This window comes from Aulostomus chinensis, chromosome 23, assembly GCF_037954235.1.
Source record: "Aulostomus chinensis isolate RoL2024-O1b breed Wild chromosome 23, RoL_Achi_v1.0, whole genome shotgun sequence".
Lineage (NCBI taxonomy): Eukaryota > Metazoa > Chordata > Actinopteri > Syngnathiformes > Aulostomidae > Aulostomus > Aulostomus chinensis.
In genome coordinates, this window is record NC_141342.1 from 11836563 (window position 1) to 11854748 (window position 18186).

The following is an 18186-nucleotide window of genomic DNA, read 5'->3' on the forward strand; positions in this document are numbered from 1 at the left end:
ACGTCTCGTCATGAAAACGAAACTGAAGCAATCGGAGTTTCCCGAGAAATTCTTGCGTGCGTGTGCGTGTGTGTGTGTGTGTGTGCGCGCGCGCGCTAGTATTTAAGTAATACAACAGCGACGACGGCACTTGAACTCAACACCGCTGGCGGACGATCCTTTGTCACTTCGGGTAAGAGATTGTGTTGTTTATGATCGCTACCAGAGCGAAGTAGCTTTTTGGTTCCAACATGGTTGACACAGTAACCTTGTGCTTCTACTCTATCGCCTGCGTTAATATTGTGTCTCTCAGCAGGGAGACTGCAAAGTAGGTTTTTCCTCGCAGCTTCAATTTTGGTGAAACTTGAGTACTTTTTCCGCCAACTTAGAAAAAAAAAAAGTCCCATCTTTTCTCTGGTCGATCGAACACTGTCTGTTTTCACGTCTGTATTCGGTGCAAATCTTTTGGACGATGGCGCTACATCAGTTACACCTCCTATTAAATACAAATTCTGACACGTTTATTTTGAAAGGCGCATCACTTCCGTTATATTTAGAAAAGTTCATTTAGAAGCTTCATCGCAAAGTGTTACAGGACTATTTGGTGAGAAGAATAAGGCGTAGTTAGGGATAAAAATAGATTTAAAACTATAGTACAATATTTAATGGTAATTTATGCTCTAACAATGTAAATAGCAATATAAAAATGCTACAATAAAGACACCCAAACTTTGCAGTCACAGTTCTTATAATCTTAAATCAGCTGATACTGAACTTGAATTTGTAAAAATACAGTTGAAAAAGGCTAAAAATATAAGATTCAAACCCCAGGATAAACAAATGGAAATGTCAACATAGTTTTCCCCTAAAAGTACAAATAATATTGAAGTAGTACAGATATAAGTGTATGGTATCGATGGTGTTCTTTTCACGTGGAGGATGTGGATCACTTCTAAGCGTGATTCATCGTAAATTTAGCTGTTTTGAATGTGTTGACGTGTTTCTCCTCGTTATTTTAGAAATGTCTCACGTCAAACCGCTGCTCATCCCGTGGTTGTGGGAACAGATCGACAGCGGCAGGTATCCCGGAGTCCACTGGACCAACTTAGATAAAACCGAGTTCTGTGTCCCCTGGAAACACGCTTTGAGACAGGACTCCTCGGACACGGACAATCTCATCTTTAAGGTACATTGATCGGTAAACTTGGCAACAATATGCATTGGTTTTCTTGGACTATAATCCCTCCCATCCGTTGCTGTAGGCCTGGGCTGAGGTGAGTGGTAATGGGCGGGCTCAGGGAGATTCTTCAATCTGGAAGAGGAACTTCCGCAGCGCTCTCAGAGCCAAAGGTTTCAACTTGGTCACTGACAATAAAAACGATGCTGCAAACCCCCATAAAGTGTACCGCTGGCCGGACAAGTCAGCACCAAGAGGTGAGGAACCAGCAATCTGATGCCTTACAGTTGACGGCGTGTATCACTGCCATGTACAAACAGGAAGTGGTTTTATTGGCATCAGTAGATGGCATGTCTTCTGTGGAACGTACAAAGCTTTTTCACCAATTAGGACACGATTTGTTTGCAAGGCTGGACTGGGAGAAAAACAAAATCAGCCTTGGTATTTTTAGCACAAACCAACCCACCACAACCAATCACACACGGGCATTTTTAGCCCGAAATTTCGTCTGGGCTTCCCTTTTATTTTGTTTTATCCATTTTTCAAGACTGACTTTCAGTCCAGCCTGAGCAACCAGGTCTGGGTTTAAAAGAAATAAAACAAAACAAAGAAAACCCCCCGCAAAACACAACTTTGCTAGCCCAAAAGATGGCCAGTCCAGCTCTGCTTGTTGGTATTTTCCAAAAATATTAATACAAATAGCATACAGCTGCAAGGATGACGTGTTTTTACAGCATGCGAGTTAGCATCACCACAGGATTTTTATCGATGCTGAAAATCAGCCTTTTTTTTTTTTGCTAACAAGACTTTATGTGACTTAAATGTTTGGTTTGATAGGATTTTCTTCACAAAACGAACGACACTTTTTTGAATGTACAGCGCATTTTTATGTACAATTTACACTGCAGATGAGTAACTTTACCAACACTACCTTCTTCTCTTTTAGGCGTGGTGACGTTCTATGTATGCGCCAGCCGCTTATTTGCGTTTTGAAGACACTTAAAAAGCTGTGAAATTATTGAGTGTGGTTGTGTCTGATGCCTTTATCCAAAAATCTATCCAAAAATACCATCGAATGTGAGTTGAGGGAAGTGGGTGTGGTAGCTTTCAGTGGTTTGGGGACTTAAATCTACGCCATTCTATATTTCCCTTGTAAAATCAAAACACATGCTCCATTTCTCTTGTTGCTGTACTCATCCATTATTCAGCTGTGCATTTGAACAGGATCCCAGACACGAGGGGAGGAATGATGCTTTTCATGTAAATCAGCTTGTTTATCTCCATATCTATAGTTATGGATTAGGAAGAAAGTTATTACGCATGCAAATTAAGTTAATACAGAATAACAGGGGCACCGCTTTACCGTGGGATATTTATGGATTTGAGATGATAATACACCTCTCTATCCACGTTACCACATCCTCTCCAGTCACCTTTTTACCTGATTCTGATGATCACATTACCCTCCATCTTGCATATATCTCAATTTATGCTCCCGCGGTCGGGATTTGTCAAGGTAATATGCAAATGCAAAATGTCAATGCCATTTGTAAAGGGATTATGGGATTAAAGGGGCGCTTCTGAGAAGAATGTGTGATGGAAAGATAGAAAGCATCTGATATTAACTGAACTGTTTACTCACAAAGTAAACTCCCCTGCTGGAGCTCAGGACCAAGATGAGCCTGATGCGTTTGAGGAATATGCACTACCTGTACAAGAGGCAAGTGACTGTTTTTTGGCTCTGCTTAGAAAGTCAAATGACATGATTTGATATGAGCGTGTGTATCTGTGGTCTCTTAGAGCCAGCCGGCCCCATGCTTCAATCTTTTTCTCCATGAAGAAAATATTTTTTCAGGTGAGGCAGCAACTATTTATCTCCTCCCGGTTGGAATTACGAAATCAAAATAAATCTTCCTTTAAATGTTCTTTAAATGTTCTTTAATTGTTCGGAATAAATCAATGTTTCCCAGGAGAACCAGGTCCCACCCGGGATATTCTCCAGGTGTGCCTGGAGGGACTGAACATCACGCCTCAAACAGGTACTTGAACTGCGCTGCTCGCCACGTCCTCGCTGTGTGCCGAGGTGCGAGCAGAAACAACACAACCCGAGCTAGTTTTCCTAAAAAACAAAACAAAAAAAAAAGGCTGTTCAGTTTCTCCAACTTTTCCACAGAGGACACTGCAATCTTTAAGCCTCCTCCTGAGCAACAGCAACTCCAAAATCCGGTTGTGATTGGTGGACATGCGTTGCCTGGGCAACAGCAGTGTCCAGTAACGTTTGAGGGTGCAGTCAGTGAAGCTGGGTTGCCTGAGCAACCAGCGCATCCAATGGAAGGAGCTGTGGGAGGGGCATGTAGTGAGCTGGTGGAGCAGTTCCTAGATACCATGAACAAGACCAAGGATGGAGATCATTTTAGTAAGTTGAGTATATTATTTAAAAAAAACAAAAACAAAAAAAAACAAGATGAATTTGAGTGCAATGTGAACTATTGTTTTTGTTAATGAAAACACAGTAAATACACTCTTATATGTTTAATCTTTTGTGAATCCTCAGAGACACAGTTCAGGATAACGGTCTTCTATAGAGGGGAGAAGATGTCTGAGCAACTGATTGAGAATGAAGCTGGGTTCCGCTTAGTTCATAGGTAAAAACTTACAAATTAAAAAAAGCTTTGGGTAAAATGTGAAAAAAAAAATGAAAAAGTAACACATAATGGGATGAGTGATGAATCATAAAAATACTTGAATAAAGAAATCTGCCCGGTTGTCTCAATGCAGTAACACTGACGTTAACATTTATACGTCCTTGATGGGAGTTTGAGTGTATTAAGACAACAGGGAATGAGGAACTCCTTTGTTACATGCTAGCAACAGTTCAGTTGCCCTTTTTTAGCTAGCCAGGAGGCTAATGTTGCATTAGCTACATGAAAACAAGCTCCATGGCAAAGATTTGTGTAAAAGTGAACAGCAGAGTATATCATTTGACTTACATTGACAAATAAGGGACTTATTTAGGCTCAGAGCATGTACATTTCTTTTCCCTCCAACGTTATTATATATTATATATAATTTCGGGGCATCATGGCTCAGAGGTAGAGTGGCCGTCTAGCAACCAAAGAGTCGCTGGTTTGATCCCCACTTCCCCCAGTGACCATGTCCAAGTATCCTTAAGCAAGATACTGAACCCCTAATTGTTCCTGATGGCCCTGCGACGGACTGGTGACCCTTCCTGGGTGAACCCCGCCTCTCATCCAGTGTCAGCTGGGATAGACTCCAGCCTCCCCTCCTGTGACGCTTAAAGGAGAAGTGGTATAGGAAATGGATGGATGGATATATATTATTGTGTTTATAGGAGACATGTTAGCTTAGCACAACAACTGGAAAAAAGAAGAAGCAGCTAGCTTATCTCTGTCTGGGGGTAACTAGATGCTCCATTACAATTCTTCCAGTTTTAATATGCAATGTTTAAGTTTATGCATTTGTGAGATTTAGAGTTTGGAGACAGCAAGCTAGCCGTTTCCCCTCTGACTTATGCTAAGCTAGCTTTTCTAGCTCGGGACGTTTAAAATACAGTTAATAGGTGCATTTGCATTGACATTTTCTCCGATTTCTACCGGTATATTATTTGCGAATGAATTAATTCTCGCCATCATGTTGTCTTCATTTTAGGCCTGATCTCGTCAGACCAGTTTTGGACCCAGAGTCAGGCTTGACTCTGGTCTCCCTGCCAAGTTTTGGAATGATGCTGGATCAAACACAAGCCAAGCTGACCCAGTGCATCCTGGATAAACTGGGTGAAGGTGTGGAGGTGGGGGTGTCAGGCCGTGTGGTTTACGGCCAGCGACGGGGTGAAATCAAAGCTTTTTGGAGCTTCTCCAAGTTCGACCAGAGCAGACAGCCCCAAGACATCTCTAAACTGCAGCCGCAAATGCTTTACCAGTTCAAGGACTTTGTTCGAGGTGAGGTTTTCAGCTTTTGTTAGCGTGGCTGTCAATAGGTGTGCAGTATCTTCTGTGTTGGCTTGACATGATTGATTGTCCTGTCCCTCCAGGAATATTGGACTTTATTGAGGGGAAAGAATGCTGTCCCTGCTCCCTTTTCCTCTGCCTTGGGGAGAAGTGGCCCGACCCAGATGGCAGGCCTTGGGAGAAGAAACTCATCACAGTGGAGGTGAGAGAACCTTTAAATTATTCAAACAGAGAGACAGTATTGTGCTCGGTATTCCAGTTTGGCGGAGAGGTTTTTTCTTCTTCTTTCTTTCTCATGCACATACCTCTATCAAATTTCATGAGTGATCAAACCCCCCAAATTGCCCACTCAAGGGAGCTGTAGTCAGCAGCACTTTTCAAGAGGCAATTTTGTCTCAGTATTGATTAACAGCACTGAGGGAACAAAGACTGAATACCGGCCGTGACAGCTGAAAACTCAGGTGTAAAAGGTTTTTCTGCTCTACAGAGGTGTGCACGCTGGGAACGGGGGGAGAAAAAAAAAAAACCCTTCGCTTGCGTTCTCTCATCTCGCGGCTCGGGTCGAGCTCGTATTATTCATATCGATATTGTCATTGTACTCGTTTTGTCTCAGGTGGTTCTCACGTCGATGGAGTTATTGAAGAATATGGCTGTGGGAGGAGGCGCTTCCTCCTTAAAGTCTGTAGAACTGCAAGTGTCCCTGGAAGAGATGATGGAGACGTGTTGACGCTGCCGTGCCTGCCGTGAATAACGGGAATGAAACTACAACAAGCATTTTTTTGGTGAAGAACTGCCCCATACAATCTGCGTTATCCGACTGCGTCTTTCTTAAACCTGGTTTTAGTCATTAAGGCAACATTTTAAAAGATTCTTGTCAGTGTACTCACTGAACACGTGAACCGGCAGTGAATGCCTTTTATTAACTCTTTATTTTAATTCAGAAATAAGTGCACTTGTTTGTTTTTTCTTTGCTCGTTAAAGATTTTCTTCAAATGTCTTTGATGTAAAATTGACCGTAGGAGCTGTCAGTCACCCTGTTTACACACATGCAGCTCGGTGAGAGCATCTGAATTTATTTAAAAGGTTTTGTCACATGAGACGGTGTTTGGGACAGTCGGGCCACCTGAGCACATTCCAAACCCAGCGCAGTAAACGTGCTTTTCAGGAGTCCCAGATCACCTCCGAGTGCGTGTAGCCTACATAGAATCAGAAGTGCGGCGATGAAGATTTGTAGTCTTTATTAAAATATTTGACAATGTTGACAATCACATTTTTATCAATCACATCTCATGACTAACAAAGTGTAATATCATCGTTTTCACTGGACCATTTTATTCTAAATGATGATCATGAATCTAACGAGGAACAAAAGGTCTGTGTGTCTACATCACTATGTTTCTTGTTGTCCATTAACTTACAATAAATATGCTTATTTTTTTATGATTTATAAAGTGGGTATTAGCAAAAAAAAACAAAAAAAGATAAAGGAGGAATTTGAAACAGATTGCAGTCTCATTTTTCACTTTCGTCTGCCTCCGGGTCGTTCTCAGACTCAGACTTCCCCTGGTCAGAGAAGCCGTTCTCCCTCAGTCCTGCCATCGGGACCAGCTTCCCCTCCGAGTCCACCACCATCGGCTGGATAATGTTGCCTCTGCAGAATGAATCAGAGGTCAGAGATGTGCGACATTTTATCAACTGTACAATTATCCAACTTCATCAGGCTATTTGACTGCATTTGAAACAAAGAAATGAGTTCAAATGTCAGTACCCAATAGCGTCACCTTCAAGAAGCGTCCTTGCTAGAATTGTTTATCAAAATACAGCTAATACAGGTTTTTCTTTCTTTTTATTAAAAATAGTTATGGATTTATCCAAAGCAAAAGCTCAACTGTTCTGGTGGCATTGAGAAATATTGATATTTGATAAATGTGATACGTTTCCCAAAAAATGATATATTTGAATTTAGGAAAAAGTTCAGTCTGTCATACAGACCTCAAACTAAAGTGCAGTTTTCTGAACATACTCATGTATGTGACAAATGTATAACGAGAGTCCGGATGCTCCTCTGACCTGGACAGCTTGTTAAAGAGCATGATCAGCCTCCTGGCCTCCTCTTCCTTCTCCTCCTCCGTCATGCCCTCCATTGGGTCCGGCTGCTCTGCTTCCACTCGCCCTGTCACCGGATTGATGCGATCTTTAACCTGGCGGTACTCCTCCGTGTCGGAGTCAGAGTCGCTGGAGTACTGGGTGTCAGAGCTGGAGGTCCTGGGACCCTGGCCGGCTAGTAGGCCCCTGGTGGCTAGCAGGCCCGCTGCATTACCGTACCCTGTGTACTTTACAAAACGCCTCACTGGAAGATGAAATAAACAGGTGTGAAAAGGGTTGGATATGCTAAAATATGTTGATGAAACCACTTATCTACTGAAGTAATCTATCTGGTGAGCAATCAGTGTTCGGCAGATGAAAAATAGAAGTTATTCAACCCGACTCATTGAGGTGATGTTGACTGACGCATGCCCACAAACACTGCTGAAAACTATGGACGTGTAGAAAATGCTCATATTTCTGAGTCTCTCAGGTTGAGTTTGAATGAAAACAAGACTGCTGCAAAAGTATTTTTATTTCACTGAAACAACTAGTTTACCGTCAGAAATATGACATCGATTTCGTAAAATGTTGTTACATGGAGGTACGAAATGATATCCAAGCACATCCAGTGTCTTACCATTTTCCTTGCAGAGCACAAAAATGAGGTCAGCGGCGCAGTGTTTGATGTCCGTGTCCAGGTGGGTCATGAGACGTATCAGGCGGCTCTTCATCGTGGAGCCTTCCTCGGGCCTCTGTGATGCATCTCTCAGCGGGGGCAGGATCTGAGGAGGGCCAGTTATGGGTTCAGGTTTCATCTAAAAAAATCCATTTTGGCTGAATGTGTTTTGCTTGTTACTACTACGTTTGGCACTAGGAGTTTTTTTGTGTGTTTTGTGTGACCGTTGTAAGAGCAGGATTTGTGACATCACTGACAGTTTGGAAGCAATGAAATCTACACAATGGCTATCTAGAAACTTGCAGCTGTCAGTGCTTGAACACAAAGATGACTTTTTCGTCAGATAGAGACGTATTCAGCAGTTAAACGTCTGTGGATAAGGGGAGAGTGCAATCTGTCATTTTAACCCATTTTTAACAAAGGGTATTTTTGTGGACTCAGATGCAAATTATCAGTCACGTCTTTAAAATGTCAGGAGGGAAGTTTGAAATAGTTGATGAGCTGGAAATATAACCCAAATATTCTGAGGTGCAACAATGAGATATGTCACATCTGAATTACATGATTCCTGATGTAGTGGCGGGTTTCCTTGTGGGCTCGGCAGCTCTCTGTCAGCAGGTTGAGGATTGGTGTCAGTTTCACTTTGACCTGATCACCCTAAGAAAAACACACACACACACACACACACACACACGCGTGGATGATCACTTCAGGTTATTACAACATTAGCTGATGGTCTCTGCCTGATGTAGCTTGACTGCTCTTTTACCGACTCGAGGCGTCTCTCCATGAACAGCAGGAGGGTGTGGACACAGTCCATGTTGACCCCCTGGCACTGCTCAGAGTCGGGGTGCAGGGGTCCCAGTAGCAGCACATCGAGACACTGGAGGGGCAAGACTGACAGCAGGTTGACTGTGTGACTGTGGGGGGGAAGAACACACACACACACACACACACACACAAACACAGAATGAGTGAGTAGGAGTGAATGTATGAACATGCAACACACACAAAGCTAAGTTCATAAATATGCACCATTGATCTGAATTTTTTTAAGATACACATTAAAATGAACTTTGAATTAAGAATAAAGATAAAAAAGAAAGATAAAGGCACCCATCCCAACTAATTCTAATTAAAACTACCAGAACTTAAAAATGACCTCGACTTACTGAGTTCTCCTCCATCTAATTGAATGTTGTTCAATTATGGTATTGCAATTGATGTTTCAAACATAAAACAACATTTTGAGATGACAAAGCTGGTTGGATTGTGTGAAACTTAAAAATAAAGCCAGATGGTTTTTTTATGTGCTTCTCAAGTACCTTCATACTTGAGTGTGGAGTTCAGTTAAGATGGACTGAGACAAATCCAGTCTTTTGGTAAAATTCATTCACGTTTGTCTTGGGTCAAACCACGTCGCAAGTCATTAATTCCAGTTAACTGTAAGCTGGTAAATTTTGATATGGAATTTCTCTGTTTATTTTACATTGTGTATGGCTATGAAAATGCGTTAATTTATTCATTGCTGGTAAAAATGTGTATGAACCACAGTTACAGTGTCATGCTCACCCCTGCAGTTCATCAGTATCATCTGCCATCACACACTTCTTCATCAGGCAGAGACGCAGGATGGCCACCAGGTGTCGGTAAAGAGCTGCATCAGCCTGTGATAGAAAACTGTAGTAAGTTATTCAAAGCATTATGTATTTCCTCAGACATGTTTTAATATATATATTATTTAATATATATATATATATATAAAAAATCAGACATCTGTAATATATATATATATATATATATATATATATATATATATTACAGATGTCTGATTTTTTTTTTTTCCTAAAATGTAAGATCGGCTTTGTGTTGGGCTCCCTTACATCGCTTGGCTCCTGCCTGTGGGTGCTGTAGGTAATGTTGAAGAGGATTTTGAGGATCTCGATGAGGCGTTGAGACGCATCCAGAGATATAGGTGGCGATGCTGGATCCAGCACGCACTCACATTGCTCCTTCCATTGAACATCCAGGCAGCTCTCCATAGCTGATGTGAGGATGGACACCCCTCCTTCCTAGAGAAGGAAAATAGTAAACCAGATAACCAGTTGAACATTAGGACCGTCAATAATCGTGAATGTTAAATGAATGCAAAACCATCAATCACATCTTATAAATAGAGGGCAAAAGTTACCAGACCATCACTACATATTGAAAACATTCAATTACAAGCATAAGTATGCGAGTCATGCTGTTACCTGTTGAAGCTGAATGCTGAGCTCTGGTCGCAGGGCAGTGATGAGAAACGTGAGTCGTAATTCATAGAACTGAACACTGGAGGGAGACGAGCAGCTCACACTGGAGGAGAGACGCTCAATGAGACCACACATGAGCCTGATGGAAGACAGAACGACACACATTAATATGCCAAAAACAGATGAGGTTAAATTGGATGTTTTACCGTGTCAGTTACTACTACAGCAGTCCAAGGAGATCAGGCATGAACGTGTGTAGCTGTTCAGGCAGATAAGCAAACGATGAATCATGGGGCATGTCTCTGCTTCTTCTATGAAAGGTGTCGCCTCCTCGGATTTTTGAGAGAAGATTCTTACCAAACATTTATACTACACTAAAATCAAGTTTAACTCTTTAATGAGAATATCCAAAAGTGACTTAATACTGTCAATGCTTGAGCAAATGCAAGTTAAAAGCTGTTATGGTATTTCAGGTTGGATTTTTGTGTGCGCGCGCGTGTGTGTGTGTGTGTGTGTGTGTGTGTGTGTGTGTCTGTTCCAGGGAAGCCCACCTGAGAGCACTGAACCTCTCCTGTGCCCAGGTGCTGTTGTACACCACATTACACAACACTTTCATGGCCTCTTTTCTCTGCGCTTCCTCTCCTGACTCCACATCCTGATCCTCCTCCTCCCCCTCCTCGCCATCCATCTTGCTCTCTCGGCGGTCCTTCCTCCCTCGTTCCAGCATCTTGTGATGGATGCCGCCTCGGTTCATTTCATTAATACTGGTCCTGTGGCTTCCAAACAAGCTAATGCTATCCAGATCTCCACTGTTGGCGATGCTAATGTCACTCTTGGTGTCATCCTCAAATGCGGAGCATTCTTGATTTGGTTCTTCAGCTTCAACGTCACTGTTGTCCTCGTCCGGGCGGGACACTTTGGCCTCGGTGAGAGATGAGATGATGTTGTCATAGAAGTCGGAGTCAGGGTCGTGTGCCTCGTCACATGTGTCACTTGTGGTCAGCCCAGCTAATGCGGCTAGAGTGACGAGCGTGTTGTCAGTCACCAAGGGGCCGAGGACCTTCTTGTCTCTGGAGAGGATCCTCAGGGTGCGCAGACATACTCTCAACAGACGACATTTAATCCCTGTTTTGATGAACCTCACAAGCACAACAGCTAAACTCTAAAAAAACAGATAGATGAACATATATTTTAGAGGAAATCTCCAAAGAACGTGTAGGAATATCTTGGCTGAGTATGAAGTGATAGTATCAAGACCTGTCTGAGGATGAGGCCTTCATCCATCTGGGCAAACTCGTCACAGTCAGAGTCAGAATCAGTGCCCTCCCTCACTTTATTCTTCCTGAACTGGTACGACAAGGAAACAGTATTTTTTTTTAAATATTTAGGTGCAATTTCAAAGTTAAATATCATATAGTTTTTTTTTAAACTGTAGCAGTACTTTACCTCTTCAAGTTTTCTTTGCTAGAGCAGCCAGTTCAGTGAGCAGAGCAGGGAAAGAGAGAGAAAACTATATCAAGCAGAAAAAACAGCAACACATCTGTTGTTCAGTGGCTGCAAATAACAGAGCTGAGAGAGTTGACTAGATTATCATGGAGGATGCTGGTTATTCAATGGCTTTGCTTGGGCTCAATCTGCCTGAGCATTCAAGGAGAGAGGATCAGGGACGACTGATACAGCAGAATTTCTAATCAGAGACAGGCTGTGGAGAAGAGTTGGGGAGGGGCAGAGCGAGGAGGAGTGAGGTAACAGGAGCTTTAGAGAACACAGAGAGCGCAGGGATTCGTTCTCTCAGATGATCAAACAAACTTACTTTCCTTCGGTTCCTCTCTTCCGCATCAAAGAAGAAGCACTGGGCGAACTGTTGGAAAACAAACACGTCGCGGTCATAGGCAGCAGTCTAGTGTCACCCGAGGAAAGGTGTGTGTTTATGTGTTACCTCTTTGTTGAACTGCTGCAGCTGCATCTGAACACCGTTCTCATCGCCCTGCTTGATGCACAGTATAATCCCCTCCACGTCCACGTCCATACCCCCTGCCCATACAGGCGGAGGAATTATAACCCAGGCCATAACAGAATGAAAGTAAACACAATAATCGTGATGAGGGACAGAGATGATGCACAATTAAATCTATAGGCACAAATCTATAGACCTATCAGCTGTTGGCTCCCAAATTAAAAGTACTAGAGACTCGCATACAGAAAATTGCTAAAAAACATGCACTCATGTATCCAAACACAGCCAAATTTCAATAGATTTACAAGTCAGCAACTATTTTTAAAGTAGTTACAACAAATTCTTTTCATCTTTATAAACAATTTAGTCCTTTTAAATCATTTAAAAATGTTTTAATATATGAAAATCATCTATACATGTGTATAAATGTATACGTGAATGATCTATGAAATATGAAATTCAGTAAAAGAAATTACAAACAATCTCTACTACACAACAACCGCATAAGTTAATTTTTTTTAGATAAACAATACTAATTTTTACTCATAACTTCATCAAATGAGACAAACTGAGACAATTGTATATCCAAACTGAAGGATTGCATTTGAACTAATAGCTACTTAATATTAAATACTAAACTTACCTTGTGCACGTTGCGCTATCAGCCGCTTGATATAATGTAGAGGTACAAAAATTACCTTTGGTTTGCCAATTTAAAAGTGCTCTCACAGATTTCAGCCTGCTTGCCGGTGTTCCTTACTCCACGTATGCACAGCGCTGCCTTTGAATTTGCTCAATTCACTTACTTTCCAGCCTTGCACTCAGCCTGACTCTCCCTCATGTCCCCTCTCTCTCTCTATAATCCAAGAGAGATGCAGTTTATAATCCACTAATGGACTCTAAGCTTATATCTCTCTGTTGTGACCCTCTAACCTTTTACAGGTTTTCCAGACTTGTGTGGCGCAGCTCTCTCTCTCTCCCTCTTTCTCTCTCTCCATCTCCATGCAGCTTCATCACAAGCTTTCATTCAAATCTCCTAATAGCCTGGGAATCACTAAAATAACCATTAAGATTTGGTTTAGACCTCTCGCTGTTACGTAACCTTGCTGGAGCCATCAATGGCTCAGCTGACAAACATAAAAGCGTCTGTTCTCGCCTTAGGTGACATCATGTAGCTGTAAACGCAAAAGAAAATTAATTATTTCTCTACATCTTTCCAAAAATGACAGGGTATGTTTAATTACGTCATCCTGAATGCTATATTTCAATGCTGTTTATCTCTATACCACTAGATGGAGCTATTTTGTTTTGTATTTTTAATATTTCTTTTAATATGCCTATTAAAATTTAGCCTAATTGTTTCCAAATCAACATCATGACAATAAATCCAGATTAAGAGCTGAGTGTAAAAACAAAGCTCAAATCCAGATTGTGTTCCAGTAAATCCGCTGTTTTTGTTTTGTAGCTAACCTGCTTTCCTCTGTCATATTGTTTACTGAGAAGATAAGAGGAAGTTTACGTCTTGCATTTGTTACAAAAGTGGCCTGAGAGCCCTTGAAATTGACCTACGAGACAAAATCAGCGCGAAGATAATCATGAGAGTGAATGACAGTCTTTCCTGGCAGGATGCTCACTCTTGTGCCCAGTGGGTAGAGGAAACCGCACCAGCAGGCTGAAGTGGCCAAATGCAGGCTTACAACAACAGGATGCACACTACGTCAGCAATAACGAAGGACGGAGAAGGAAAAAAAAAAGTCAGAGGAGTCTCAACAAAGTGCTCTCAGGGACCTGAATGCATTTTCTCTTCAAGACAGATGAGACACTTGAGATGTAGGATAACAACAAGTCGGAGTGGGGAGAGACGGATGAGAAACCGGTAGAAGAGAACAAATACTGTCACTGTGATTCCGGACAATCTGATTAATCATCCAGACAGACTAACATCATGACTAACTGTCAAAAATCCCGGGGCACACTCTATCACACGTAGCCTAAACTGTGACCTCTCTGAAGCTTTTAAGGGCAGATCAGTAAATTTGAATCTGTTATATAACATGGAACTCAATGTCTTTATTATGACCCGTCCAGGGTGTACCCTGCCTCTCACCCAATGTCAGCTGGGATAGGCTTCAGTGCCCCCCCCCCCCCCCCCCCGTGACCCTTTATGGGTAAGCTCTATAGAAAATGGATGGATGTCTTTATTAGAGCACGCATGTCCCGGCCTGAGCTTCAAATGCTATTGTATCCAGGTGTTCATTTTGTTCTCTGTGTTCCATTCATTCTTTATAGCAATGCTAGCATACGACTTGATTAATGTCAGGCTAACTGGTGGCTGCCCACCCCGAGTTTGCTTCTGCTCGAGGTTTCAGTAAGTAATTTAGAAAGAGAGGCATTTAGACCTGCTCTGTATGAGATAACTTCTGTTATAAATTAGCATTATATAAATTCAAAATTTAATTGAATGTCATTGGTTGGGTGCTCCAATTTGTTCCAGAGTTTAATAGCTCAACATGTACATGGTTAACATAAGAACTTGTACAAAGACAGTAATTTATGTCTAAACTTTGATTTCGGAGCAGTGGGTCTACTTTTAATTCTAAAATGGAGGAACTGTACTTCCTAATTCAGTACTTTGGCCTCAAAGCTGTACATTACAAAGTCGTATTCATCCACTGAAATCACTCTTTTGTTTTCAAAACAATGAGCATGATGTAAAATGTAATTTTATTTTCCTGACTGGCACTTCAATGCCGATCATAATCTCGTTAATGGCCTTCTTAACGGTCACTTTTTTGTCACCGCGACACGGTAACCATACTACAGTATTTCTACTTCTGTGTGTATTGACATTTGTGGTATAGATATCATCACTCCTAATTATTTTTGTGATTTCCAATCTTTTTTTCCAACACACAATCGGGTTTTCAGTGAAATTACTCCACAAATATTCAATCCTGATTTATTTGTGAGGTGTACTCAGACCCTTGGGATGATGTGGCTTTAAATGAATTGAAGTTGGAGTTGGTAATGAAAGGATAAATGACCCTTCTGAAAATCACTTTTTCTTGTATAGTGTCATAATAGCTAGAACTTTATTATCTATATTGTGTATGAGTTGTATTGAATGAATTGAATAAATTTCTCTGTGTAACAGGAGTTCATCTCTTCTGTGGCATTTCTTTGTTTCTTGCGTGTTTGTTTGAAGGAATAGGCAAAAAAATAATAATACTATGAGGCTGAATTTCAACAAACTCACCAAAAATGAGCGGTTTCATTCTGGATCTCTGAATGAGAGAATAAATAGTAGAGAGGAATATCACAAGCTGCTTACTGGAAAGAGTGTGTGTGAACACACGATTGCTCTCTATTGCAGTATCTGGTGTGGAAGTGTTTCCCCCAGATGATCAATGTGGTGACAGCAAAGCAGCAGCAGCAGGTGCAGGAGCTGGTTAGTCAAGGAGCTTTGCCTTCGTTTGGCACGTAATCCTGCCTTCGCTCCGATGTCAACTTCAGGAGGATATTATTCTTAAAACAACATTAAGTGTGTAATCCACCATGAATCACGTGTGAAATCGTTTGGCAGCCTAATCATCAGTGTTGATGCACTGGAGAGCATATGCACACAAGTGATGACTCAGTCCACTACAACCTGCCCAGATGTTAAGACAGGAAAGTCAACAATAGACTCAGGAGGGAGGGGTAGTGAGAGAGAGAGGCTGGGAGAAACAGAATGAAGAGGCAGGGAAATGTGACACTGGCTTTACTATGAAAATATTTTGGGAATAATTTCCTTGAGAGGTGTTAATAAGTGGCTATGTGCCAATTATAAAAGATGTGTTTTTTTGTTAATGATTTATATTTGCAAGTAAGCAAATGAGGCTTTTCTTCTGAAAGAGCATTACACTTGAACGCCTCTAAATCATGACTTGTCATCTTTGAAGAAAGGTGGAAGACGTGGAAGGTTGTTTTTGTAACTGTGTGTATGTCGGGAGGGAGGGGAGGGGCGTGAGTGAAGGACGGTTCAGGAATAAACACGGTGACGGCCGAAGTGACTCAAGGGAAAAAGGCACAGGAAAAATGGGGCGATAAAGAAAAGCCTGGAGAATCGGCGTTATTTTGGGATCAGCACACTTCCTGCAGGTGATGGAAATGAAAGAATGATTTCTGGAACAATTGCTCAGCAGCAAGTGGAGTGAGAGGAGAGGGAGGGATGCAGGAGGATGTGTGTGTGTGTGTGTGTGTGTGTGTGTGTGTGTGTGTGTGTGTGTATGTGTGTTTGTGTTTGTGTGTGTGGGGAGGCAAGAGTGAACACAAGAATCAGTGTAAACATCACATTAGGTACAAGGTCACTTCAAGTATCAGCACATGTTGTATTTGGATGCTGTTATGAAAAGGCTGTTTACGTTAGCATCCCGGTTCTTGTAAAGAGGGAATAAAACTGCCACTGTTACTGATTGATTGCAAGCGTGGGAGTCGGTAGGGAACTATTATGACTGGACACGCCCCTTCACCCTGCCATCAACCTATAAAGGACCAGAAGGAGCGAGTTAGGTCAGACTTGAGCATCCAACAATTAGCAAGAACTGTTCCAACTCTGGATTAATGGTTAACTCCAACAGTCGCAGCGGGTTTTTCCATTTTCTTGGTGGTAAGTTGACATTTGATTTGTACGGTTTTGAAGATCTTTATACATACAAATATGTACAATACATATGTTGTTTATAATATGTTTTACATAGCAAAGACAGTTTCCTCAGTATCATTTACGGTGTGTCTGACCGCAGGTCAGAGCGGTATGGAGATAGCCGTTCTGCTGCTGCTAACTGTGCCTTTGACTGCTGCCTCGCCACTTCCTGCAACTCTCAGGTAACCTCACTAAAAATACAGCTCACGAAATAAAAATAAATCTGTAATCTGAACAGTCAAATTTCATCAGAAAAAAAAATCAAAATTGCTATTATAAATTAGAACTGGTTGATTTCTACATTTTAATGAATACCTTATTCTGATGGATCCACAGGCCAGACACTGTCCTCTCAGCGGACACTGTCCAGGCCTCAGAGGACTCACAGGAGCAGCGCGTTCCATCCTTGAAGATCATCCCTTTTCATTCAGAGGACAAACATCTAGACATGCACGAAGTGAAACAAAGGTATGAAACCGTAAGCGTGTGTGAATAGGAAACACCTCCACTGGTATCACAGAGCTGGCAAGGCGAATAAAAACAGCAGCATGTTGGGACCTGTTTAAGATAAGACATAAGATAACCCTTTATTCATCCCTCAGTGGGGAAATTGGCAACCCAAAGTAGACACACTACTGAAGCATGACCACTAAAATAATTGGCCTCATTTAAGAAATTTGTTCTTTCACACTGAAGGACTTTTTAAAGTCCTGAATTTAGTCTGCCAGGCAGTAAGTAAAGCCTGATGACTATTTGTTGCTCCTCAAATATTTTTGAAAATATGAATCCAATCTTTAAGTGTTTGGGAAAAAATATTAATTTGTTCTTTATTCTTAAATTATTTTCTAAATGTAAGAGCTGTTAAATAATCCTATTTCTCTCTCTCTCTCTCTCTCTCTCTTTTTAAAAAAAATTGATTTAACCACTGACAGCTTGGAAGTAAGATTACGTGCCAGGCGTGCACCCCAGCGTGGATGTCAGCTTGGAACATGTCAACTTCACATCCTGGCCAACACGTTATACCACATCAGTAAAACAAGCGGCAAGGACGAGTCAAAAAAGGCCAACGACCCTCAAGGATTTGGCAGATAAAGAGGAAAGATGTGCACCAAATTCTCCATCCCTTTGAAACCAAAATATCTCTGTATATATTCTGACTGACTGGTACTTATTATAGATGTATGCTCTCTGTAGGAACGTGTGTTTGAATTGTGTGAAATTAATCATATTTCTTTATATATTTAAATGTATTTTACAATAATATATTCAAAGTCTGATTAAAATTGAAAAACTGAACTCTTCAGGTGCATTTATTGTGCTGTGGACTGAGGTCTGTCTTCTGTGGGTAATCCAGGTCTTACTGCCAGATATTTTTAGGAGCGTGTGACGGACAGGCGCAACTATC

At 41.5% G+C, this 18186-nt stretch overlaps 3 protein-coding genes across 3 annotated transcripts; 2 read left to right on the top strand and 1 right to left on the bottom strand.

Moving 5' to 3' along the window:
- The first annotated feature begins 43 nt into the window (after positions 1 to 43).
- On the top strand, positions 44 to 6638 carry irf3 (interferon regulatory factor 3). The gene is made up of 11 exons (XM_086194531.1): positions 44 to 172; positions 999 to 1165; positions 1242 to 1413; positions 2803 to 2876; positions 2957 to 3011; positions 3127 to 3195; positions 3330 to 3572; positions 3711 to 3801; positions 4826 to 5115; positions 5208 to 5326; positions 5738 to 6638. Exons 2-11 carry the CDS (start codon positions 1001 to 1003, stop codon positions 5849 to 5851), a joined length of 1392 nt encoding a protein of 463 aa, XP_086050657.1. The 5' UTR covers positions 44 to 172; positions 999 to 1000; the 3' UTR covers positions 5852 to 6638.
- On the bottom strand, positions 6346 to 12990 carry LOC147239567 (chaperone Ric-8A). Its single transcript, XM_086194530.1, has 14 exons — positions 12741 to 12990; positions 12080 to 12174; positions 11954 to 12001; positions 11587 to 11604; positions 11398 to 11487; positions 10692 to 11302; positions 10144 to 10279; positions 9772 to 9960; positions 9461 to 9555; positions 8658 to 8808; positions 8450 to 8545; positions 7850 to 7994; positions 7195 to 7474; positions 6346 to 6775 (listed from the first exon to the last, which is right to left on the bottom strand). The coding sequence occupies exons 2-14, from the start codon at positions 12167 to 12169 to the stop codon at positions 6637 to 6639; spliced, it is 2088 nt and encodes a 695-aa protein (XP_086050656.1). The 5' UTR covers positions 12170 to 12174; positions 12741 to 12990; the 3' UTR covers positions 6346 to 6636.
- A 3492-nt stretch (positions 12991 to 16482) lies between these two features.
- On the top strand, positions 16483 to 18065 carry LOC147239568 (uncharacterized). Its single transcript, XM_086194532.1, has 4 exons — positions 16483 to 16745; positions 16882 to 16963; positions 17118 to 17249; positions 17714 to 18065. Exons 1-4 carry the CDS (start codon positions 16700 to 16702, stop codon positions 17871 to 17873), a joined length of 420 nt encoding a protein of 139 aa, XP_086050658.1. The 5' UTR covers positions 16483 to 16699; the 3' UTR covers positions 17874 to 18065.
- Positions 18066 to 18186: the final 121 nt, after the last annotated feature.

Coding starts and splice junctions, on each gene's coding strand:
- irf3 (XM_086194531.1), top strand. CDS start 1,001: ATGTCTCACGTCAAACCGCTGCTCATCCCGTGGTTGTGGGAACAGATC. Junction 3,573..3,710: donor CAAGGATGGAGATCATTTTA/GTAAGTTGAGTA, acceptor GTGAATCCTCAG/AGACACAGTTCAGGATAACG. Junction 5,116..5,207: donor GTTCAAGGACTTTGTTCGAG/GTGAGGTTTTCA, acceptor CTGTCCCTCCAG/GAATATTGGACTTTATTGAG.
- LOC147239567 (XM_086194530.1), bottom strand. CDS start 12,169: ATGGACGTGGACGTGGAGGGGATTATACTGTGCATCAAGCAGGGCGAT. Junction 9,961..10,143: donor TCAGCATTCAGCTTCAACAG/GTAACAGCATGA, acceptor TTCCTTCTCTAG/GAAGGAGGGGTGTCCATCCT. Junction 8,809..9,460: donor GATACTGATGAACTGCAGGG/GTGAGCATGACA, acceptor TCCCCCCCACAG/TCACACAGTCAACCTGCTGT.
- LOC147239568 (XM_086194532.1), top strand. CDS start 16,700: ATGGTTAACTCCAACAGTCGCAGCGGGTTTTTCCATTTTCTTGGTG. Junction 16,746..16,881: donor GTTTTTCCATTTTCTTGGTG/GTAAGTTGACAT, acceptor GTCTGACCGCAG/GTCAGAGCGGTATGGAGATA. Junction 17,250..17,713: donor ATGCACGAAGTGAAACAAAG/GTATGAAACCGT, acceptor AACCACTGACAG/CTTGGAAGTAAGATTACGTG.